The sequence below is a fragment of the Rhineura floridana genome, chromosome 13 (genome assembly GCF_030035675.1).
Source record: "Rhineura floridana isolate rRhiFlo1 chromosome 13, rRhiFlo1.hap2, whole genome shotgun sequence".
Lineage (NCBI taxonomy): Eukaryota > Metazoa > Chordata > Lepidosauria > Squamata > Rhineuridae > Rhineura > Rhineura floridana.
Genome location: NC_084492.1, coordinates 2,646,864 through 2,672,657, shown reverse-complemented (window position 1 = coordinate 2,672,657; position 25,794 = coordinate 2,646,864). Strand labels below are relative to the sequence as shown.

At 46.2% G+C, this 25,794-nt stretch overlaps 1 protein-coding gene across 5 annotated transcripts in view; it reads right to left on the bottom strand.

Annotated features, from left to right (window-relative positions):
* Window positions 1-25,794, bottom strand: part of CALB2 (calbindin 2) — a 47,272-nt gene that overhangs the window by 5,791 nt on the left and 15,687 nt on the right. The window contains exons 2-7 of one of the 5 annotated variants that reach the window (XM_061593938.1): window positions 19,944-20,020; window positions 17,994-18,083; window positions 15,147-15,227; window positions 6,284-6,340; window positions 2,632-2,709; window positions 466-521 (exon numbers count right to left, since the gene is read on the bottom strand). In XM_061593938.1, the coding sequence (XP_061449922.1) occupies window positions 466-521; window positions 2,632-2,709; window positions 6,284-6,340; window positions 15,147-15,227; window positions 17,994-18,083; window positions 19,944-20,020 (439 nt within the window). Of the gene's footprint in view, window positions 1-465; window positions 522-2,631; window positions 2,710-6,237; window positions 6,341-15,146; window positions 15,529-17,993; window positions 18,084-19,943; window positions 20,021-25,794 lie in introns of those variants that run through there. The other 4 variants (XM_061593941.1, XM_061593940.1, XM_061593937.1 and 1 more) reach the window with 4 other exon arrangements.

Here is a 25,794-nt window from a genome sequence, read left to right as displayed (position 1 = left end):
AAGGCGTCTCCTCACTTTTAACTGTTTTTTCAGCCAGAAAATACCTGGAGCTAAAGTACATTATGGGTTAATTAAACTGAAGAAACTCTCTGAGTATGGTCTAAAAGTCTGACCCTTCCCCAACTTGGTGTCCTCCAGATGTTTTGGAAAGCCAGCTGGGCTGGCTGGGGCGGATGGGAGTTGTAGTCCAAAACAGTTGGAAGTGGGCACCAGGTTGGGGATTACTCGGAAACAAAGCCCACTATTCTCATTGGAAAGTGTGCATAGGATGGCATTCAGAGACAGGTTTCTTCACTTATGTCTTATTTCTACCTGGGGAGGCCAGGGGGAATGAGGACATTCCTTAGAAGGGACAGGGACAGCAAATTCTGACAGGAGACCAGAGTTTTCCTGCCAGAGAAGTAACACCCTAAGAACTACATTTAGCTTTGGGGGTTTCTAAATGCTGCAAAGAGACAATCTTACCGTGACATCTCCGACAGGCAGAGCTTCCCATCCCCATTCAAGTCAAACATTCGCAGCTGTGGGGTCACAAAGCAACGGTCTCTTAGCGGCTGACTTGCAAGACATTCCCATTGCGCGGCCTTCCCCTTTGCTAACTCTGCTGAAATCAAGAGAGGTTGCACAGCAGCCCCAGAGAAGCCTCTTTGGTTCCCAAGGGTGTCTCTGTAGGAGGGGCAAGGAATTCTAAGTACTTGGAATGCTAAATGGAATGGTGGATGGCCAATGACCTGTAGTGGCAATTCACAGACCTCCCCCCCCCCAATATTTCTGCAGATGTTGCTTCCTTGTCTCCAAATGGTGGTTAGCTTCCCCTAGAATTTTTGGATCTTAAGTCGATTTCTAACAACAACTCATGTTTGTACAGATGTAACATTGTTTTTCTGGTCTATGACCGTAATAAATTTGTTGTTGTTGTTGTTGCTTCCCCTAGAAGACAGAGAGAGCTGGAGAAACTTCTGGTGTCTTTGAAAAGAGAAAACTAATTGACAGGCTGAAAAGGCATCGGAAGGACACAGCAAGTGTGTGCCAGAAAACCAGCCAGTTCCATCAAAACCACAAAGACTGCAATTGTCTAGTTATTATTATTGTTATAATTAGATTTGTTAGTCTCCAAGCAACTTATAACACTGTTAAAAACAAAAACATGACAAGCCAAAACAATAACACATCTACCCCCACAGCATACCAGTAACAAACAACATCATCTCAGTCTATCAAAAGCCTGGGGAAAAGGTAAGTCTTTACCTGGTGCCAAAAAGATGACAATGAAGGCACCAGGCAGACCTCACTGGGGAGCCACCTGAAAAGGCCCTCTCCCTTGTCACTACCCTCCGAGCCTCCGTCAGAGGGGGACCTGCAGAATGGCCTCAAAAGAAGATCTAAGGGTCAAGGTGGGTTCATATTGGGAGGGGTATTCCAGAAAATATTGGGGTCCCGAGCCGTAAAGAGCCTTATAGGTCAAAGCCAGCACTTTGAATTGGACCCAGAAGTGTACAGGCAGCCAATGTAACCAAAACAGACTTTTGTTATATGATCTGTTTGCTTTGAACCTGTCAACAGTTGGGCAGCCACATTCTGCACTAACTGAAGCTTCCAAACTGTTTTCAAAGGTAGCCCCACATGAAGCGCATTGCAATAATCCAAACCTTGAGCATAGATGACTGTTGTCGGGTTATCCCTGTCCAGAGAGGGTCACAGTTGGGCTACCACCCTAAACTGATGGAAGGCACTCTGTGCCACTGAGGCCAGCTGTGCCTCAGGTGACAGCTGTGGATCCAGGAGAACCCCCAAACTATCAACCCACTCCTTTGGAGGGAGTGTGACCCCGTCTAAAGCAGGACACGCACCACTTAGCTGTTGGGCTATGACCCATGGGCATTACTGTCTCTAGTTGTTTTCCATAAAGCCTGCAAGTTTGGAGAAGTAACTGTTATCTCTTGGCCTGAGAGTGAGCAGACATCCAAGGCCAGCGGTTGTCATCGTAATGTGAGATAGCAACTGGGAAAGTTCTAACAGAGTCTGTAAGTTGTGTCTTCTGAATATTGCCTCTGAACTGTGAGGCTGGTCTTCTGTGTATTGCCTCTGAACTGAGAGGTTGTCTTTTGTGTTTACCTTTGAAGAGAGAGGCACCAGAAGGGGGGTGACTGAAGAAACTCTACATGTATTTACTCTTAAGCCTTTGGCCGTAATGTCTTAATAAAGACTCTTAACATGCTCTAATGCTCTGAAGAAGTTTCTTGCTCAACTTAACTCCAACGTAATGTATGCTGTTTCACGCAACAACGCACACACATCAACATTAGCCAGCCACCACCAACAGCACCTCAGTCTTGTCTGGATTAAGCTTTAGTTTACTGGCTCTCATCCAGTCTATTATCACAACCAAGCACTGATTCAGCACATCCACTGCCTCACCTGCAGAAGATGAAAAGGAGAAATAGAGCTGCGTGTCGTCAGCATACTGGCTGACGTAAAAGACTGTAGCCAGAGAAGGCATTTGAAGCCTAACTAATTAGTTGCGGCAGGAGACTTTGGAGAATGCAGCCTACAGTGGATAGAGCAACCCCCGTCCATCACCATGCATGGGAGACTGCGTCCCGCCCACCCTCTGGGACTGCTTGCACTTACTATGGTTTGTGTATATTCCTGCAGCTTTGGTTCATCATAAGGCCGGTTGGCTTTTTCAAGCAAGTCCGACAGAAACCCCTACAAAAAAGGCACATGTAAGAAGGTGCAGAGTTATGTATAGCCGAATCATAAACATGTCATTGTCTACTCAGAAGTAAATTCCAGTAACCGCAATAGGACTTTACGTCCTGGTAAGCAGGCACACAACTGCAGCATAAGACCTGAGAGAGACCTTCTGAGAGAGAGATGTGTGGTTGACAATAGCAGCCATGACCTCCCCTTCCATCTCCCAATGTTTGCGTATGTCGCCCTCCATGCCCAGCGGCAGCCAAGGCAGGCAGAGAGACAGAGCAACATTAGGATCAAACATTCCCTACAGTGAGAATGGGGAAAAGCTGTGCAGAAATGCCACATTGTCCCTCAAAACGAGACGCTTCCACTGGTCCAAAATGTCCTGTTTGATTATCTATAAATTGGGAGTAAGAGGCAAGTATAAAAAGGGTTGTCATGAGAACAGAGAGCAAGAAGCACTTGTACATGAGAAACTATTATGCAACGTGCCTCTCAGTATGACATAATAATAATAATAATAATAATAAATTTAATTTCTTCGTCGCCTATCTGGCCGATGGCCACTCTAGGCGACTTACAAATTTGTTAGAATACAATTGATAAAATATAATAATACAATATAAAAACAATACATCTGCAGCAACAATATTAAAACTGGGCAGGAGGCATTTCAATCATAGCAATTAACCCTCCCCGGATACCCCGAAGGCCTGCTGAAAGAGCCAGGTCTTTAAGGCTTTCCGAAACACATTTAGGGAAGAGGCGTGCCGGAGATCTTGTGGGAGGGAGTTCCAAAGAGTGGGGGCCGCCACTGAGAAAGCCCTCTCTCTAGTACCCGCCAATCTGGCTGTTTTTGTTGGCGGGATTGAGAGAAGGCCCTGTGTGGCCGATCTTGTCGGGCGGCATAATTGGTGGCGTTGAAGGCGCTCCGTGAGATAAACTGGGCCGAAACCGTGTAGGGATTTAAAGGTCAATACCAACACCTTGAATTGGGCTCGGAAAACAACTGGTAGCCAGTGTAGGTTGAACAACACTGGTGTGATGTGATCTCGGCGGCAACTATTCGTAAGTAGTCGAGCCGCCGCATTTTGTATCAGTTGTAATTTCCGGACCGTTTTCAAGGGTAACCCCACGTAGAGCGCATTACAGTAGTCCAAACGAGAGGTGACCAGGGCGTGTACCACTAGTGGGAGCTGTTGAACAGGGAGGTAGGGTTGCAGCCTACGTATAAGGTGTAATTGATACCAAGCTGCCCGGCTCACTGCCGAAATCTGAGCCTCCATGGACAGCCTGGAATCAAGCACAACCCCGAGGCTGCGGACCTGGTCCTTTAGGGGTAGACTCACCCCGTTGAACTTCAGGTCAATGTCGCCCAACCTTCTCTTGTCCCCGTACTTACAGGAGGGATCCCACACTCAGAGGGTGACTCATAACAGGATCATCATCCTCATTTATTACCTGCCCTTCCCCTAAATGCCCCAGGGCAGGTTACAACAATTTTAAAATACCACATTAAAAACAATTTAAAAATCCCCCGATAGGGTGGGTCCTAAAGGACATGTCTCAGGTGTCAAAGGCCAGGGAAAGAGGTGCGTCTTCCGCTTCCGCCGAAAACTGTGCAGTAAAGTTGCCAGATGTACCTCGGTGGGGAGGACTAGAGTAGAGAAAGTCATGGAGGGTAAGGCTATCAGTGGCTACTAGCCAAGACGGCCGTGTTCTGCTCCACTCTTGCAGGTAGTATGCCTCTGAGTCCAGTGGCTGGGAATCACAAGCGTGGCTGCTGCACTTAGGGCCCTGCGGGTGGGCTTCTCGTTGAGGCCTCTGGCTGGCTACTGTAGGAACAGAAGGCCAGATAGGCATATGGCCCATCCAGCAAGGCTTTCTTTTGTTTTTAGGGCTCTCTGTAAGTGGGGCTCCCTTCTCCCTCCCACATTCATGTTGTCCGCAAGTCAGTGTGGGGTAGTGGTTACTTATTTATTATTTGATTTATATCTCGCCCTTCCTCCCAGCAAGAGCCCAGTTAGGTTAGAGTGCCTAACTGCAACCTGGCAGACCGGGTTGAAATCCCCACTTGGCCATGACGCTTACTGGGTGGCCTTTGGCCAGTCACTGTCTCTCAGCCTAACCTACCTCACAGGGTTGTTGTGAGGAGGAAATCAGGAGGTGGAGAACTATGTTTGTATACCATCTTGATTTCCTTGCAGGAAAAGTGGTATATAAAGGTAATAAATACATAGAAATAAAAAAGTCACAAGAGGAAACTGGGTGGGTGAAGTAAAAGGATACACTCAGATGCACCCCTGGCATGGGGCAGAACCAGCTGTCTTACCACTTTGAGCCACAATTGTGATATGTGTCATATTTGCAAAACCCACGCAAGTAATTCCTATGAAAGGGAAGCGAGTCTTCTGTGACAGCCCCATCTCACAGCCCACTGCCCAGCCCCATGTTATGGCCTCCTAAAAATAATTTCTATGAAAATAGAAATGGGGGGTAGAAGCAACTGTGACTTGTTGAGGAGGGGCTCCCACTCGTGAGCTTGTTTGCTTGTTCAAGCGGGCAATCTGCACATTACACCAGACACTGGTGGCTGCCGAATGCACTTCCTGTAACTGTTTTGCACTTTCTTTGTACTCTAACCAAATTCTTTCCTCATTCATACTTGGAAGCATGCCCATTTTTGTTTATAAACTCTCTTTCCCTCCTTCTCAACTTGTGCTGCTGATTGGCTCAAGTCACAAGGGAGAAGGGTGAGGGAGCCAATGGGAACCCAACAGAAGCAGGAGGCATGGAAGGAGGTGAAAACGTGAGACAATGCAACCAGCATCCCTTCTCAGCAACTCTTTGTAATTGCTGTTTCTCTCCTTTTCGGTCTATACTTGATATTGGAAACTCCGTATCAAGGGAGGGGAGGGGAAAGTATGGGAAGACAGTGAACATCATATGGATGAGGGTGAATTAATGCCGGACTCAATTCAAAGTGCTGGTTCTTGCCTATAAAGCTTTATGTAGCTCAGGACCCCAATACCTCAAGGACTGCCTCTCCCCATCTGAACCAACCCAGACCCTACATTCATCCTCTGAGGCCTTTCTTTGTGTGCCCGCTCCACAGGAGGCTTGGAGGGTGGCAACATGAGAATGGGCCTTTTTAGTGGTGGCCTCCTGGCTGTGGAATGCTCTCCCCGGGGAGACACACCTGGCACCTTCTCTATCCATCTTTAGGCCCCAAGCCAAGACCTTCATTTTCACTCCGGCCTTTGGTATGCTAAGTCCTTGTTGCTTGGGTCTTACATTTTGTATATTCATTTTATATTGTACATTTTTAAAATGTGTTCTAAGTCACTTAGATACCACTGGGTATGAGGTGACTCACAAATAAAGTAAACAAAGTGAAGTAAACAAAGTAAGTAAGTAAATAAATACTGAGAAACAATGAGAAGTGCTTTGAAGATACGAAGCACTGTTATGGCACAGGTGCAATTTGTGCATTAGAATGTGTGGGTATATATTAGCAGCTGGTATTAACTTTCTTACGTTTAGCTCATGGTCCCAGAGACAGACAGAGCCCAGCTCAACCCACCTTGAGCTCATTGGCTTCAATGTAGCCACTGCGGTCTGTATCGTATTTCCGCCAAGCCTGCAATGGAAACAGCATAAATTTGTCACAATAATTGTACTTATAGTGATTTTTATACAGTTTGGGATTTATGTCTCATCTCCTCACAAATGTCTCGAGGTGGCTGAGAACAGCAGCAGCACCACCAACAAAACACTAAAGACGGCAATAACAAATGAACCAGCAGATTAGAAAAAAGGAATAATGAGCCGGTAACTGAAAACCCATTAAAAAGTTATCATCAGAGCCATCTTTTGTCTGGAGCAACAAGATTCCAAATCGTCTCTATCAGTGGAAGAAGATTCTTAATATTGTGTTTCTCTGGAGAAAGACTGACTCAGCGGAAAATGTTGTGTCAAAGGTTCATCCTCATTTTTAAGTACAAATTTTAAGTACAAATTATTATATTTTAAATTATTATATTTTAAATTATATTATTTAAATTATTATATTTTAAATTATATTTTAAGTACAAATTATTATAAGCAAATCAGTTTTAATATTTAATTGCCTGTGCCTGACACACAACTTAATTTGCCTATTAGCTAACAACAGATGGACTCCAGTTTCATTTCCCGACACAATTTTCATCTCCTATTATTCATCTTAATTGCTTGGCTGGGTTGCTGTTTCACAGCTGTTGGAAGCATGTCCCAAGATGGCTACACATCAGTAATTTTCTTATTTTTTTATGTACCTCAGAGGCATTTGCTTCCAGTGCTAAAATTGTCCAATACCTGTCTGCCGGGCTGGTCTCCTCTGCTTAGGCAGGCAGATAGTGAATCATGTGCATAGCCTAACCCTATCCAGCTGCATTAATGTGGCTTGTGCTAAGGCTGCACCCTTTGCTGGAGAAGTGGAGCAGAGTGCATGGCTCACCCTCTGTCCTGCTATTGCAAAGATGCCACTCAGTGAGCTCCATGCTTTCAGGGCTACCTGTTCTTTGCTGTAAGCAAGAGGTCCAGAACAGCTAATTCTGGGATCAGTGGTCTGAGTGTGGTACTCTTAAGAGACATCGTATAGCACATAAAGCTTCTCTGAGGTGGTGGGGTGGAAGGTTCAAGGCATGAGCTGGGCCCAATAATAATCTTCATAAAAATGTAAGAGGGAGCCAGACCATAAATCACATGGTCTTCGATGTTTGTATCCTAATGCCCAGAGGAAGGATATAACCTGTTCAAAAAGAACAGAAGGAATAGAAAGGGAGGCAGAGTCACGTTATATGTTAAATATATATATCCCTGCACAGAAATACAAAGCTCCACCGAGAGTGTCTGGGTTAAAATGTCGCTGCTTCTTGCTGCGGCTTGTGTGGGTTCGGTCCGCGACCGCTGCTGGGCCGTCCCTGCAGCCTCCGTCGCAGTGCTCCTGTTGCCGTCCAGCCGCCGCTGCCACTATTGCTGTGCCCTTCGCTGTCGCCATAATTGGGAGTTTCTTCTTCTTTTTTTTCTTTTCTTTTTTTCCCTCGCTGCTGTTGCTGTGTTTCTGTTGTGGCTTTGTTGTCGCTGCTGCGGTGCCAGGCTCTGTCGTCTCTCTTGTGTGCCTTGGGCCGCTCTTCTGCGCGTTGGAGCTGTGGCTGGTCGCTGCTGGGCGGTTTGTTTCTTTTCTTCTGCTGTCGTTGCGGCCGCGGTGCTTTTTGCCGCGGTTTGTGTTCCATCATTGCTGCCATGACTGTGCCCTCTGCTGTTATTGCTGTTGCTGCACTTTGTCGTGGCCTGTGCTCCGATGTCACTGTGGCCCTTTCTGCTTTGCACCTTCTTATCATCATTGCCATCTGGATCCTTCGGAGGTCTACACCCTATGGTGTGTACAGCCCAGAAACCTATGAAGGCCACTGGAAACTGCTGAGATTGGCGTTCATCGTGGAAAGAAGAGAGGTCTAGAGCTGACGTTTGTGCACACAGAGTGCGGGACTATGTTTGCTGTGAGAGTGTAAATTGAATGTGTGGGTGTCTGTATGAGTGGATGGTATGAGTGAGTGTGTATTTTTTATTTATATGAGTTTTGTTTTTATAGTTTACAATGTGCCTGGGGAAGAGATCTTTCTATCAAGTGGGGAGACTAGAGGGGCCCCCAATTGCCGTAGTGACAGGCAGAGGGAGGTATGGTGTTAGGAGAGGGACATGCCAGGTAAGGGGAACGCGGCCCAGACATGTAGTGGCTGTGCCTTGTTCCGGTCCCTCTCATATCCGCAGGGTTGTTGGTTGTCCTCTCAGCCAACCCTCAGATCTCCAGTTGCTGCTTCTTAATGCCAGATCGGTACAAAATAAAACCTCCCTCGTCCATGATTTGATTATGGATGAGGCAGCCGATCTGTCATGCATAACCGAGACCTGGGTGGGCGAGCAGGGAGGAGTTAGTCTCTCCCAGCTCTGCCCACCGGGGTATTTGGCTCAGCATCATGGTAGATCTGAGGGTCAGGGAGGTGGGGTTGCTGTGGTCTATAAGAGTTCCATCTCACTCACCAAGCACCATGTCCATGCAGTTACGGGTCTGGAGTGTTTGCACCTTGTGTTGGGCCAGAGGGACAGACTGGGAATCCTTTTGGTGTACCGTCCACCTTGCTGCCCAATGGCTTCCCTAACTGAGCTGACGGAAGTGGTCTCAGAGGTATTGTTGAGATCCCCCAGACTATTAGTACTGGGGGATGTCAACATCCATGCCGAGGCTTCTTTGTCTGGGGCAGCTCAGGACTTCATGGACGCCATGACAACCATGGGGCTGTCTCAACGTGTTAGTGGCCCAACACATACATCGGGGCATACTCTCGACCTTGTTTTTACTACTGGACATGGGGATAGTAATCTGGATGTGCGGAGTCTTACATCTCTCCCTTTGTCATGGTCAGATCACTGCTTGCTGAAGTTTAGACTTTCAGTGGCCTTTTCCCTCTGCAAGGGTGGGGGACCTATTAAAATGGTCCACCCCCGGAGACTAATGAATCCTGAAGGTTTTCAAAGGGCTCTGGGGGATTTTCCGGCTGATAGGACTGGCGCTCCTGTCGAAGCCCTGGCTAATCTGTGGAATGCAGAGATGACCCGGGCAGTGGACACGATCGCTCCTGCACGCCCTCTCCTTTGTAGAGCTCATACAGCTCCTTGGTATACTCTGGAGCTAAGAGCGATGAAGCAAGATAGGAGACGGCTTGAGCGGAGTTGGAGACGAACTCCCGACGAATGCAATTATGCGCTGGTTTGTGCTTCTACCAAACGGTATGTAGGAGCGGTGAGGGCGGCGAAGAAACAACATTTCGCCGCCACTATTAAGGCATCTCTCTCCCGCCCAGCGGAGCTTTTTAGAGTTGTCCGAGAGCTACTCCATTCTGGCCCACAGGACATGGCAGATACATCAGTAACCCGCTGTAACGAGTTTGCTGAGCACTTCCAGCATAAGATCTTATGCATTCATCGGGACCTAGATTCCCATTTTATGACAGTTAGTCCTAATGAGGTGTCTGGAGCACAGTCTAGTCATGTTTTGTTGGATGAGTTTCAGTCGGTTCAGTTCGAGGACGTGGACAAGGTGCTTGGACAGGTATGTGCAACCACTTCGGTACTTGATCCTTGCCCCTCTTGGCTTATAAAAACTAGCAAGGATGGAACAGTTGGCTGGGCCAAGGAAGTGATAAATGCCTCTTTACGAGAGGGAGTGGTCCCTGGCTGTCTGAAAGAGGCAGTGGTGAGACCACTTCTGAAAAAACTTACTTGGACCCAGAAAATGTCAACAGCTACAGACCAGTAGTGAATGTTCCATTCCTGGGCAAGATCTTGGAACGAGTGGTTGCTGGCCAGCTCCAGGCGCTATTGGATGAAACCGATTATCTAGATCCATCTCAATCGGGTTTTAGGCCTGGTTTTGGCACTGAGACAGCCTTGGTCGCCCTCTATGATGACCTATCTCGGGAGAGAGACAGAGGGAGTGTAACTCTGTTGATCCTCCTTGATCTCTCAGCGGCTTTTGATACCATCAACCATGGTATCCTTCTGGAGAGGCTTGTGGAGTTGGGTGTTGGAGGCACTGCTTGGCAGTGGTTCCGCTCCTACTTGGCAGGCAGTCTCCAGAAGATAATACTTGGGGAACATTGCTCGACCCCGTGGGTTCTCCAATATGGGGTCCCACAGGGTTCGGTCTTGTCTCCCATGCTTTTTAACATCTATATGAAGCCATTAGGTGCGGTCATCCGGAGTTTTGGAGTGCGTTGTCATCAGTACGCTGATGACACGCAGCTCTACTTCTCCTTTTCATCTTCTTCAGGTGAGGCGGTCGATGTGCTGAACCGTTGTCTGGACGCGACAATGGACTGGATGAGAACTAACAAACTGAAACTCAGTCCTGATAAGACTGAGATGCTGCTGGTGGATGGTTTCTCTGGTCAGATGGTGGATACATACCCTGTCCTGGATGGGGTTACACTCCCCCTAAAGGATCAGGTTTGGGAGTCGTTTTAGACTCTTCCCTGTCACTTGAGGCCCATGTAGCCTCGGTGGCACAGAATGCGTTCTACCAACTTCGGTTGGTAGCCCAGCTACGTCCCTATCTGAGTAAGGAGGACCTTACATCAGTGGTTCATGCTCTGGTAACCTCACGTTTGGACTACTGCAACGCGCTCTACGTAGGGCTACCTTTGAAGACGGTTTGGAAGCTACAGCTAGTGCAAAATACGGCGGCCAGACTGCTAACAAGAACTAAGCGGTCTGAGCATATAACACCTGTTCTGGCTCGCTTGCACTGGCTTCCAATATGCTACCGGGCCAGATTCAAAGTGTTGGTATTCACCTATAAAGCCTTATACGGCGCGGGACCACGATACCTGCAGGAACGCCTCTCCCGTTACGAACCGGCTCGTACCCTACGGTCTACTACGAAGGCCCTCCTCCGGGTCCCGACCCATAGGGAGGCCCGGAGGGTAGTAACAAGATCTAGGGCCTTCTCAGTGGTGGCCCCCGAATTGTGGAATAGTCTCCCTGAGGAGGTACGCCTGGCGCCGACACTATTATCCTTTCGGCGCCAGGTTAAAACCTTTCTCTTCTCTGAGGCATTTTAATTTAAGTTATTTATGTAAATGCTGTAATTTCTATTTTAGATGGTGTATTTTTATATTTGTTATACTGACTTTGCAATTTTATTATTGTATATGTTGCTATGTTTGCCACCCAGAGAGCTGTTTGCTAGTCGGGCGGGATATAAGCTGAATAAATAAATAAATAAATAAATAAATAAATAAAGTGGGGCAAGGAATAAAAGGAACACACGGTGGTTGGAATCTACTACCGACAACCCAATCAAGGAAAAGACGAGGATGAAACTTTTGAAAAGCAAATTGCCAATGTTTTGGGGAGGCATGATTTAGTAGTAATGGGGGACTTCAATGACCCCAATATCTGTTGGGAGACAAATTCTGCCAAGCACGGCCCCTCCAAGAAATTCCTGACTTGCATTGGAGATAACTTTCTCCTATAGAAAGTGGAGGAAGCAACTAGAGGATCATCTGTCCTTGACTTGATTCTAACCAACAGAGATGACCAAGGGCTTATCCACGTGGGAGCAAAATGTATTAAATATGCTGCTTTTACCTTCATTTTTTGTTTGCACAGTCCACATAGGGGGCTCAAAGCCAGCTGCAAACATGGTGCTTTTCATTCACCCTGAAGAGAAAGGATCAAACACGCAGCTTCCTAATGACCACGGAGGCTTGCAGAACGGGAGCCAGCAGCCAATCAGGAAATGACATGAACAAAGGGAGGAGGATGGTGTGGGCATGGAGAGGGGAAACATCAGATTAAAGCATCTACAAGCCCCTAGAGATATGAACTGGAGACTATTTCCCTTTTTGGATTAAAACAGCATGTTTTTAGTTCAGATTTAAAGGGGAAAACTGTGTTTTAGCTGCTGATTGCCAGTCACGTCATGTGAACCATGCAAATTTAAAAGGGGCTGTGAGTAGCACCAGACCCACATGAAATCTCTGTGTGAACCAGCCCTTAGTGGATGAAGTGGCAATTACGGGAACTCTGGGGGAAAGTGACCATGCTATACTTGAGTTCTTTATTTTAAAGGAAGCAAAACCTGAGAGTAGCCATATGAGTTATCTTGAACTTCAGGAAAGCCAATTTCAATAAACTGAGAAGTAAGGTCCCATGGCAAGTGACCCTAATGAGAAAAGGAGTCCAAGAATGGGGGGGGGGAGCTTCCAAGAAAGGAAATTCTAAAGGCACAATGGCAAACAATTCCAACAAGGGGAAAAAATGGAAGACAGCAGAAGAAGACAATGTGGCTTCACAGAAAACTTAGAGATGACCTAAAATAAAAAAGGCCACATACAGGAAATGGAAGGAAAACCAGACCACAAAGGAATAGTACAGACAGGTAGCACAGAATTGCAGGGATGGCGTCAGGAAGGTTAAAGCCGAGAATCAGCTGAGGTTGGCAAGGGATGCTAAAAGCAACAAAAAAGCTTTTTTAAGGTACATCCATAGTAAAAGACAGAGAAAAGAAATGGTGGCACAGCTCATTGAGTATGAGGATGACAAAATGATAACAGATGACAAAGTAAAGGCAGAAGTGCTCAATTCCTGCTTTGGCTCAGTCTTCTCCCAAAAGAGGGTCTATTACTCTCCTGGCAAACATGAAGTTGAAGGGTCAGGATTGCAGCATGAGATTTATAGACAAATATTTTGACTTCAGCAAAGCTTTTGACAAAGTGTCCCATGATATTCTGATTAGCAAGCTAGCTAAATGTGGGCTGGACGGAACAACTATGAGGTGGAATCATACTCAAAGAGTGCTTATCAATGGTTCCTTCTCAAATTGGGAGGAGGCAACGAGTGGGGTACCACAGGGCTTGGTCCTGGGCCCAGTGCTCTTCAACATTTTTATTAATGCCCTGGATGAGGAGGTGCGGGAAATGCTTATCAAATTTGCAGATGATCCAAAATTGGGAGGGATAGCTAATACCCTGGAGTACAGAAACAAAATGCAAAGCACTCTTGATAGGCTGGAGCAGTGGGCCAAAAATTATGGAATGAAATTTAACAGGAATAAGTGCAAAGTTCTACACCTAGGAAAAAGAAACTAAGTGCACAGTTATAAGATGAGGGTTTCTTGGCTCAGCAATACTACATGTGAGAAGAATTGTTGATCATAAGCTGAATGTCAGCCAACAGTGTAATGTGCAAAAAAAAAAAAGGGGGGGACTGGAAACCAAGCCCTATGAGGAGAGACTGAAAGAACTGGGCATGTTTAGCCTGGAGAAGAGAAGACTGAGGGGAGATATGAGAGCACTCGTCAAGTACATGAAAGGTTGTCACACAGAGGAGGGCCGGGATCTCTTCTCTTTTATTGTACAGTATTACAGTTTGAATTCTATGGAATTCATATTGGAAGTAATACAATAAAAGAAATAAAAGAATCAAACACAATTAAAGTCAATATTGAATATTTAAGGTGGACATGCTGTGGACCACATGAATGAAGTTTGAGGCCCACTGTACCATCGTTTGGGAACCTGTGGCTTAAGAGTTTGACTTAGGCCAGGTTAATAGATTCCAATTTTGATAGGAAACAGGGGGCATTCGGATTGCATTCGGGTGCGACATTTCAGCATGTCATGTGTGTTTGCACATGTGCATGTGGGAAAGGGAACAAAGTCACCAGACCAAGTATGCAACCCAGCCATACCCACACGACTGAGCAAATGGAAGATTACACAAATGGCTGCTGTATGCCTTTGGACTACCAGACGTTGCTGGACTACAACTCCTATAATCCTTGACCAATTGGCCTGGCTGGCTGTAGGAGCTGGAGTCCTGAAACATCTGGAGGGCCAAAGATTCCCCACCCCTGCTGTATGTGATGGGTCAGAAGGGTTGGCAGCTCTAGGGATTAAACAGCCTACAGACTAATAGCCTGGAAGTGGGAACTTTCCTCCCAATGCAAAAAGCAGCTGTGGTAGCCCCCAATTCAGGGGGGGGGAGTTAAAGGCTCCTTCCCTCACTCCATGGTCCTGATCTGGATCCAGGCACCTCACAGCTGCTATTTACTTTATAAAGAACTTTCATGCAGTGACTACTTTAATGAATAACACAGTATCTACCTTGGCCCTCATGAGACAGGGAAACTGGAAGGCTAGTGCGAAATGGAGAGGAGTTCTGGACAACTGCAAAGAAAGATGGCTGAAGCAAGTTGGTTGGTAAGAAAAGCACCTGGGCAGGAGGAGGGAGCTCCCTACCAGAAGGCTGTTGAGGCTGTCTGTATGCAATAGTTCAGAGATGGGGAGGGAGAGAGTGCTTTCATGTGCACTGCTAGTACCCAGGGGCACTGAGAACTCCCTCCATCGCCCAGTGCTTGTCAGCAGGAAGAGTCTGCCTATCCTTTAAAGGTCTCTGCTAGCCCTTTCCAAGGGCCCCTCCAGATGCCCTTTTTATCGGGCATTCATGATGATTTGTGTTCATGATGGTATCAGGGTGATTATAAGCAATCTTGCTTTCAGTACTGTTGGTGCCTGCTAAAATTTTGAGGCAGACATACTGGTTCATCTCCAATTGTTGCACGTCCTGTAGCTTTCTACTGAAATCCTGTAACTTTTCATACCGCAAATGTCATAATTTATTTTCTGTCCTGCTTTTGTTGCGCTATAGCGCAAGTGCCCCTCCACATGGCAACAACATTAGGAAAGCATTGCAGAACAACTAATAAAGGGCAATCATGTGTGGATGGTCCAGTATAAATCCACCACTAATGCACTATTATTGTGTCAATGACATGTTGCAGAATAACCACCACCAGTCTGGAGGCGCCTCACGTGAGATAGCAGGAATCAGGTTCTTACCTCCATGAATTCAGCACTGGAGCCAACATGCTGTCGGAAACACAGCAGGAAGTTCTCCTCTGTGGGCAAAATCTGTGCCAGCTGGGTGGGGGTGGAGGATGGGGAGGAGGAGAGAGAAAATGCGTGTCAGCATCAGAGAAGGATCTCATCAAGAACAGTGCAAACAACAACAACATCTGTTTAAGGCTGTGACTGCCCCCCTCTTTCTCTAATCTCCTGTCTTGCCATTTTGCTAGTGAAGAACACACAGAGAAGTTGCAACTTGGATGGGGTGGAGTTGACCCACTTTGCTCACTGCAACGGCCCTCGCTGTGAACAGCTGGCATGCCAAAGACTTCCTGTTCACAGGGCATCTGGCTTTAAGAGGCCTGGCTTTAAAACAACACAGTCCGGACTAGGGAAATCACTGAAAAATATGCTAATGAGAACTTTCTCAGGCTGTGTACACGTTACCAGCTGAACACACAGCAAGGTCAGTTCCCCCAATGCGTTTCATTTCGAATTTGCCCGTTGATGTACAGATTACTGCACTTTGATCTGTTTCCACCTGGCCTGCTGTCTACCCACACAAGTGGACAGAGAGGGGGTGGGAATGTCTTCACCTGATGCAAATAACTTGGTTGGTTTCCCCACCCCTCCACCAACCCTCCAGCTCTAGTTTGTGAAGGTTTCATCCTGCCCTGCAGAAGTCATCTTCATATGGCTGCCACCTTACTTCCAAGTAAGTGTAAAATAGGGATGGGCGAGAAATAGGGAGGTCGTGGGCTCTGCAACACTGGCAGCATTCAAGAGGCAGCTGGCCAGCCAGCTGCAGAGGATGCTTTAAATTGAATTCCTACATTGAGCAAGGGGTTGGACTGGATGGCCTTACAGACCCCTTCGAACTCTAAGATTCTATGAAATTAGATAAAGTTCACATTTCAAGCTGAATGTATCAAATTTGCACTTTCTGAAATAATATGAGAACTGAAACACAGCCATCACTGAAAATTCCCACTTATTGGAATGCAGTTAACCATCCAACCAATATTTACAAAAATGCATATATTTGGGGAAAGTGTGCATAAAAAATGAATATATGAGTGAAAACAACATAAAATGCATTATATGATGAGAAATTGCTTGCAAAATGTGTTAATTAGTCAAAACTACCTCCAAAATGTGTTTATTAGGAGAAATTTGCACTAAAACGCTGGAGAATTCTCTTGAGGATTTTTTTTAAAAAATCACAAATTGCTTTAGAAATGTGGAGAACTGAACTGAAGACTGGAAAAATGAAAAGCGGAGAGGACCGAAATGGACAGATCCTTCCACCTCTAGTGCAAAAGCATAAAATTGCAGCCTAACCGTGCAACACTGTGCATGACTACTCAGAAGTAAGTCTCACTGAGTTCAGTAGGGCTTACTATAATCCTACCTATAAGGGGGGAGGATTATACCTTAAATTGGTAATCCTTACCCCATTTACCTGGGAGTAAACTCAATTGAAGTGAATAGGACTGAGTTGACATGGTTAGGATCACGCTGCTAGTTTTCTAAGGTGATGGAAAACTCATTGTTGTCCACGCTGCAGTTGTCGATCTAAACCAAATCGAGTCTCCTTCCTCTGGCAAATCTACGTTCCCTGAACCCCTCTTCCCATTTTGTTTTATTTAGGGTTTTTTTGCCAAGTAAAACAATGCCATGCCATTAACACAAGGAAGCCTGGTTGGCTCCCTCCTCCTCCCCGCAGTTGAAAGAGGATGCTTTGACACTCACTCGTGCTAATGGCAGACACGTAGGTGTCTCAAATGCGCACAGTGGTTGAGGGCCTGCTTTGCATGCAGGAGGGCCCAGGTTCAATCCCCAATGGCATCTCCAGGTGAACAGCCCATCTGGTGAAATCCTGGAGAGCCACTGCCATGCAGGACTGAGCTAGATGGCTGCCTGCTCACCTGCAGTTCAAGGTGAAGGCTTCAGTACAGCCTTCCCCAACATGGTGCCCTCCAGCTACAACTCCCACCAGCCCAGCCCCCACAGCCGTAAGATACTGGATCCAAAGGGAGCACAACCATGCTGGCAGGGGCTGATGGGAGTTGTCATCCAAAACAGCTGGAGATCACACAGCAGGGAAGGCCATTCTAGTAGGGAAGAACCAAACAGCGACAAGAAGAAGGAAAGTAGGGAAGAACCAAACAGCGTACACTACGGTCTACTACGAAGGCCCTCCTCCGGGTCCCGACCCATAGGGAGGCCCGGAGGGTAGTAACAAGATCTAGGGCCTTCTCAGTGGTGGCCCCCGAATTGTGGAATAGTCTCCCTGAGGAGGTACGCCTGGCGCCGACACTATTATCTTTTCGGCGCCAGGTTAAAACCTTTCTCTTCTCTGAGGCATTTTAATCTAAGTTATATATGTAAATGTTGTAATTGGTATTTTAGATGATGTACTTTTATATTTGTTATATTGATCTTGTAATTTTATTATTGTATATGTTTCTATGTTTGCCGCCCAGAGAGCTGTTTGCTAGTCGGGCGGGATATAAGCTGAATAAAATAAATAAATAAATAAATAAAAGAGCAAGAAGGATCAGCGCCTCGTCTTGCCCCCTCATTCTGGGCAATGATGCAGATTGGGCCTGGAGGGACAGGCGGTAGAGAGGTATGACAGTGGCAAAAGCAGCCTTTCTTCCCACCGTTTTCCTTTGCTGAGTTGGTCATGACCTGCATATAAGTGGACAGGTCATTGTGCAACGCAGAGGGCAGCAAGCGCTGTGCCCAAGCCCACCTCGTGGGGTGCACGTCTCCCTGCACACACTCTGGGGCAAAAGCTCCTGGACTTCCACCTTGGGGGTTAGTCACATGGCTCACCTCAGACAATTCAATTTTTCCATCGGCATTCTTGTCATATTTCCGCATGAACTCCTGCATCTTCTCTGCAAAGTTGGCATTTTTTGATTCCTGTGAAAAGAGAGGATGGCTCACTCCTCTGATGCAGGCTCAGCTTACTGGGCAGGGAAGAACCAAAGCCACTTCTGGGGTCTGTACTGCACCCAGACCGCCAGATGGCTGCATTTGGCAGTGGTTCAGAAGTGGCATTTGAGGATAGGCGCTCTTCCCACCCCTGACTCCATCCATCCCCACCCCCTTTGCAGGCGTTGCTTTTAAAATCCCCAAAACATCTTTGACAGCCTCATGTTTTTTCCGGTGGGTGGACCTTTAGCCACTGACTCTTCCAGTATCCTTGAAAACACAAAAGATCACTGAAACGAGTTGTGACTAATATGGCCCAGCCATCAGATGACAGAAAAGAAGACGAAGGGTAGAGAGACTCTTGCAATGTGGCTAGCTTCAGTGCGCCTCCATTTCCGTTTTCTGAACGCAGGAACAAACTCTGCCTCCTTTCCCTCCAAAACCTTGGGAGTTCGCTGCTCCGGCACCCTTTACCTTGAAGTCAGCTTCATACAGACTTCAAAACTGATTGGCCATCAACCCTGTTGCCACTCCAAGTGTGTCCAATGAAAACACTTTCCTGCAGGCTCAGGCAGACACAATGATTGGCCTAATGCTTTGCTGTGGGCGGTCCTAGTCAGCAACCAAAAGGTCTTCTGTATCTTTAAAAGTTGTGCAGGGAGAAGGGAGAATTTCACCTTGTGGTTTTTCCTATTACAATGTTGTAAGAACACCTGCACTTGGCTGATTTTCTCTTCTCCTAAAGATACAGGATCAGTCTCAGGCCCTGAACCTGGCATCCCTACTTTGGATGCATAATGAGAAGATATGATTCACTAGAAAAGACAATAATGCTGGGAAAACCAGAAAGGAGTAGAAAAAGAAGGCCAAACAAGAGATGGATTGATTCCATCAAGGAAGCCACAGACCTGAACTTACAAGATCTGAACAGGGTGGTTCATGACCAGAGCTTGGAAAAGTTCCTTTTTTTGAACTACAATTCCCATCAGCCCCAGCCAGCATTGTCAGTAGATTGGGCTGATGGGAGTTGTAGTTCAAAAAAGTAACTTTTCCAAGCTCTGTTAATGACAGATGCTCTTGGAGGTCACTGATTCATAGGGTCGCCATAAGTCATAATTGACTTGAAGGCACATAACAATAAAGTAGTTGCCAGGGAATTTGGATTATGGGGGGTAGACAACACACACATACACACGCACACCAGTTACCTGATTAAAATTGTCCAATGAAGCTCTTATTTGACCTGAATGCAGAGATCCCCTGGGGATCCGCTATTGGATCTAAGTCCTCAGAAGTGTGCCACTCCATGTGAACTTCATAGTTTTACAAGCATTTCCTGTCTAGAACTGGAAATGCCGCTATCACTGCAGGTTTCATGCTCCTGATTTTAAAAATACCTGGCCAGGAGGAGAATCTAGTGGATCGGCGAATAGGGTCCAGAAGCAAATCAGTTAGTCCCTGGTTTGTTCCAAAAGATGTCCAGATCACACCAGAAAACAACAACAACAACTCATCACAGCTGGCAGCCCAACTGCCAAATCATTCATTCAGCACTAGACAACAAGGGCAGAAAACCCTGCAGTGGACCAGCAACAGAGATTTCTTCACAGCTGACTTGAAGCGCAGAAGGTGCATGAAGAGCATATCTAGCTTAATCAGCAGCTGTAAGGAAGCACAGATCAGCTTGACATGCAGCCCATTCCCATGCATGTTTACTTGGAGGTAAGCTCACTGCATGCCAAGAACTTGCTCCCAAATAAATGGGCACAGGACAGTAGCCTTAAGCTAAGAAAGGCGAGTGAAGGCAGAAATTAACTGAGGGAAGGAAGAAAATGCAGGACTCATTACCACTCCTGCTCCCTTCCTGGCACTCTCCAACTCTTGAAAGAAGCTGTCCAGTTCCTTGCCTTCAATGTAGCCGTTTCCTGAAAGAAGAAACATGAATGGAACAGTAAGGAGAGCCCAAAGCTGGAAAAATGTTCAAGGAAAGCTTCTCTTGGCTTTGAGTCACAAATGTATGTGGCCTACAGTACACTTTCACCTCCCACCAAGAGTGATTCCATGTTTGCATGGCAGGTCAGGGTCACACAGATCTGATTTTCCTTATGCACATTTGCCCACACACGAGCGCTTTCCATTGAACTCTGTCTCAACGTTTACTGTCCACACTAGTGGGCGGTGCTTGATAGGATATATTCACATTGTGCGTTGCTGTCCCCTCCCCTTGGCTGAGTACTTCCTTTCCTTCTGAGTTCTGGACACCTGAGGTCCATTGTGGGGATGCAGACAGGCATTTGTTTATCTGTGTATGGCCATTTTATTTATTTTTAATTTTTGAGATACAAGTTTTCCGATGTACCAGACTTGCACAAACCAGTGGTTTAATTTTTTTTAAATAGTGTGTGTCCCCCCTGGAGGAGAGTGTGGGCTGCCACTTGGATGAAGACAACATTGTGTGGATGACATGAAAACATGCACACGTGGGGTTTATCAAATCCACTTTAAATTACCTTGTGTGTACAGCCTCGGTTCATAATACAATCTGTATCTCTCATGTTTAATCAGTGATGAAGGGCTGACCTGGTTTGTATTACTGAAACCCTGCTGAATGAGCCAGAAGGAGTGGATCTCTCTCAGTTGTGCCCTCTTGGATTCTCTGTGCAGCACCAGTGTGGGCTGGGTGGGGTGGGGAAATGGAGCAGCTGTAGCCATTAGGAATTCCATCTCCCTTCCAGCAGGACACAGGTTTTGAGTGTTGGTGCTTTGTAGTGGGCACTAAAAGGCAAAGTAGGGGTTCTGCCTAATGGTCTTCCTGTCTGAGTTCATGAAGGTTTGTCTCACATTTGAGATTGAAAACTCCTAGGCTGATGGTTCTGGGGAATCTTGACATTCATGCCAAGGCTGCCTTGTCTGGGGTAGGAAATCCAGTAAATTATAGGCTAGTTAGCTGTTCTGGGCAAATTAGTGGGAAATGATCTAGCATAAAAGTTGATTCCGGAAGAATAAGAAACATGGCTTCTGCAAAGGTAAGTCATGTCTCAGTAATCTTTTAGAGATCTTTGAAAATGTCAGCATGCGTGTGAATGGGTTGATCAGGAAGACATTGTTCACTTGGATTTTCAAAAAGATGACTAGGCCTCTTACAAATAGTTAAATAGGAAGCAGAAAATAGGAATAAATGGACATTTTTTGCAATGTAAACAGTGAGGTCCCCCAATAATATGTATTGGAACCTATGCTTCTTAAATTATCTGGAATTAGGGTGAGCAGTGAGGTGGTGGCTATACTTGTTGATGCCACCACATTGTTCAAGGTGGTAAAAACACATGGGATAGCAGAGGGCTCTGAAATAATTTCTCTAAACTGGGTGAAGAATGGGCATTAAAATGACAACTGCAATTTAGGATAAGCAAGTGTAAAGTGATGCATCTTGTTGGCCGCTGTGGGTACAGAACGGTGGTGTCGGGAGCCCCCCCCCAAGGGGAGCTCATCCGAGGAAGGGGCTTGGGACCCTGCCGAAAGTGCTAAAGAACCTGTTCAATAGCCACACTTGCCCACTTGCACAGACACTTTGCCTGGGGCCCTGGATGAGCCCATACACCGCACTGTGTATCTGTCCAGGCTTCTCCGCTTCGTCCCTCAGCCCCCAGGAACTAGGCAGGCCTGGTGGGAGAACCAATGGTGGACTGCACACCTGGCTACAAGGAAGCTTCAGGACCAGAGGTCTACTCAGAAGCAGGAGCTTTCTCAAGCAGAAGAGGCACCAGGGGCCTCTTGCAGCCAGCTAATGATCAGGCAGGGGTGAGGTCTGGCTGCCCTAGCATAGAGCTGTTGCTAGTCCAAAAGCTCCCATGAAGTCATTCTCAGACAGCAGCATGTGACTGTCAGCTCCTGTCAGATTCCCACTCTTGTGCCTGATCCTGACCTGTTCTGTCTCGCACAGGGCTACCCCAACCTTTCTTCTGTCTGACAGGAAGAACAAGGTGGAGCCTCTTCCCCCATTCCATGTACAGAGTCGACTGGACTAGCAGTTCAGTCATACTTCAGTACTTGTGGTGATGCTGGGGCTATGGGAGTTTGGTATCTATTGCAGTGGAGTGCAGAAATAAATAGCTTGGTAAGACATGGTTGAAAGAATAAAGAAACTTAAGGTTTATTACTACTGGGAAATAAAGCCATTCTGACTACAGACGTGTGTGTGGCCATTGTAGAGCCATGAGGCTCACATTCACAGGCGCTATCCCTGACCGATGGCAAAGGAAGAGGGAAGAAGTAAAGCCTGAGGAAAAAACAAACAAGTAGTTGCTAGAGAAGGAATTAGTGAGGGAAGAACAGGTTGCCTTTCTGTCTCCCCCCCCCACTTTTTACAAGTGTTGGTCCTTTACTACCAACAGGGGCAGCATCCTGCACTGTACCCAAGGGCAGCAGGCTAGTTTAGGTGACGCAGGGCATCTCTGACATCCGTCATTGTCCTCCCCCGCCTGTGTTTGCTGCATGAGGTGACTGCCAGCCTCCCTCTGCCTAATAGTGAGACTTGACCTAGTGCCACAGTTCCAGCTACTACACACTTGTTCATGAGCTCAGTTTTGGGGGCAGATCTGCATGCATGGTGAAGGTGATCACCCTGGATTACCTTGGTCCAGAGCAACTCTGACCATATACATGGCATACATTGATTCCACTTTAAACAGTTATGGCTTTCCACAAAGATTCCTGGGAAGTGTAGCTTGTGAAGGGTGCTGAAAGTTGTTAGGAGACCTCCATTCCCCTCACAGTCCTGCAATTCTCAGAGTTCTCTGGGAAGAGGGATTGATTGTTAAACCTCTGAGAATAGAAGCTCTGTGAGAATAGGAGTCTCCTAACAACTCTCACCACCCTGCACAAACTACAGTTCCCAGGATTCTTTAGGGAAAGCCATGGCTGTTTAAAGTGGGATAATAGTGGGATCAATGTATGGTCTGAATGGGGCCTCTGGCTCATGATAGAAATAGTCCTGAATGCTTGTTCGGAGGGCAGAAATGCTTTTCTATGAGAAGCAGTAATGCTGGCAAAGGATTTGAGCGAAGACAATGCATTTGTGTGAAGAAGGTACAAGATTTGTTACTCCCTGAGGTTAGCAGCACTAGATGTCCTCCTTGAGAATCTGTATACCCAGATTTACAGGCCGGTCAGTCTGATTTCAATACTGGGAAAGATATTAGAACAGATAATAAAAGACTCCATTGGCAACTATCTAGATGACAATGCTGTGATTAGTAGGAGCCAGCATGGGTTTGTCAAGAAAAAATCCTGTCAAACTAATCTCATCTCTTTTTTTGATCGGGTCACTAGCTTAGTAGATGGTGGAAATGCTGTAGATGTCATCTATCCAGATTTCAGCAAAGCGTTTGACAAAGTCCCCCACGACCTTTTGATTAGCAAACTGGTCAAATGCGGACTACATGGAAATACTGTCAGGTGGATTCACAACTGGTTGGAAAACGGTACTCAAAGAGTGGTCGTCGGTGGCTCTGCTTCGGACTGGAAGGAGGTTTCGAGTGGAGCGCCACAGGGTTCTGTCCTGGGGCCGATACTCTTCAACATTTTTTTAATGACTTAGATGACGGGGTGGAGGGAAGCCTTATGAAGTTTGCGGATGATACGAAACTGGGAGGGATAGCTAACACAATGGAAGACAGGAATAAAATCCAAAGGGACCTGGATAGACTAGAAAATTGGGCTGAAATTAATAAAATGACATTCAATAAAGACAAATGCAGGATTCTGCATTTAGGCCACAAAAACAAAATGCACGGGTACAGGATGGGAAATACCCGGCTTAGCAGTAGTGCGTGTGAGAAGGACCTTGGAATTGTAGTGGATCGCAAGTTGAACATGACCCAGCAGTGTGATGCTGCGGCAAAAAAGGCAAATGCGGTTTTGGGCTGCATAAACAGAGCTATAGTTTCCAGGTCGAGGGAAGTAATAGTCCCACTATATTCTGCATTAGTCAGGCCTCATCTGGAATACTGCGTTCAGTTCTGGGCGCCTCATTTTAAGAAAGATATCGACAAGTTGGAGCGGGTTCAGAAGAGGGCGACGAGGATGATAGCCGGTATGGAGAACAAGTCTTATGAGGAAAGGTTGAAGGAACTTGGCATGTTCAGTCTGGTGAAGAGAAGGCTGAGGGGTGACATGATTGCACTCTTTAAGTACCTGAAGGGCTGCCACATAGAGGAAGGTACAGATTTGTTCTCTGCTGCCCCAAAGGGTAGGACTAGGTCTAATGGTTTTAAGTTGCAGGAGCGTAGATTCAGACTGGACATTAGAAGGAACTTCTTGACAGTAAGGGCAGTTTGGCAATGGAACCGACTGCCTAGGGAGGTGGTGGGATCCCCTTCGCTGGATGTCTTCAAGCAGAGGCTGGACGGCTATCTGCGGGAAATGCTCTAGCTGTGGATTTCCTGCTGTGAGCAGGGGGTTGGACTCGATGGCCAACAAGGCCCCTTCCAACTCTATGATTCTATGATTCTATAAGGCTTGGGATCATGACAGCCCTAGAACAATGGGAGATTGCTCCTGCAGCTGTTTACCCTGTGGCCCTCCTCTCACTTACCAATACAAAACCAAGGTTAGTTGTGGGCAAGGGGGGGGGTTGAAAAGGAGCCAATCGTGAGCAGGAGAAAGTTTCTGAGATGTTGGTGAACAGCGAGAAGGGGCACTTTCTTCTCTGGACTCCGTCTTAGTTTTATATCTTTTCTACACAAGCAGTCTTTTCTAAAGTCTATCTGAGCTGTAATTTCTCTTTTCTGGAACACACACAGAAGAAAACTTTGATTTTAGTTTCCATTCTTGCTGCTTGCAATAATTTTACAATGAGGTTGTTTTTCTGTACTGAGTGTTCTATATGGTTTTTGTACAGCTCCAATAATTTTGTTCCTGGGTGAGATTCAAACTTCACTATTTTCTTTTTAAACATTTTCTATTAATTTTTACCTGGACTAATTTTCTAAATGGATTTTCCTGAATCTTGGAACCTGGACATCAGATGAATCTTTGCTAACATGCATCTAAGACAACAGGAGCCTGATTCATAGAATGGCCCTCTGGACTGGTAGCTACCTTCTCTTATACCAAAGAATCATGTAGTTACGACAGTTGGGGTAATGTAGTAAGCTTTAACTAGAGGGCTGGTGGAGTTTAGATGGGCCAATGTAGGATTTAGTATCAGTTAAGTTTGTAGTTAATTTTAATCTTGCATATTGTCGTCTGAGTTAACTTTAAAAGTTAAGCTACATGTTCATATTCTGTTCTATTTATCCATATAATCACTATTAGCATATATTGTTCCTTACTTCTCCATTCCCCAAGATTCATTCATGCATAATATCTTTGATTTTGCTAAGCTAATCTTTTATAGACTGTGATGTGTTCACGTGATCTGTTGATATATTTAAAATAAATATTTCCACACAGATTTTAGCCCCTTGAGCCTTGTCTGGTCACCATCCTCTCACCCACTGGGGCAATTTAAGAACTCATTTTCAACTCTCTCCCTGCTTTCAGAGTATTTGGACCCCGGTGCATGGAACTGACAGACAGTTGTTCTAGATGGTCAGATTTCTAACAGGGCGGTTCTTATTGTCTTATAACTTTGTGGCAGCCATGAGAACCATGAAGGGAAAACCTGAAGGAAATAAAACCAAACAACCAAAACTGC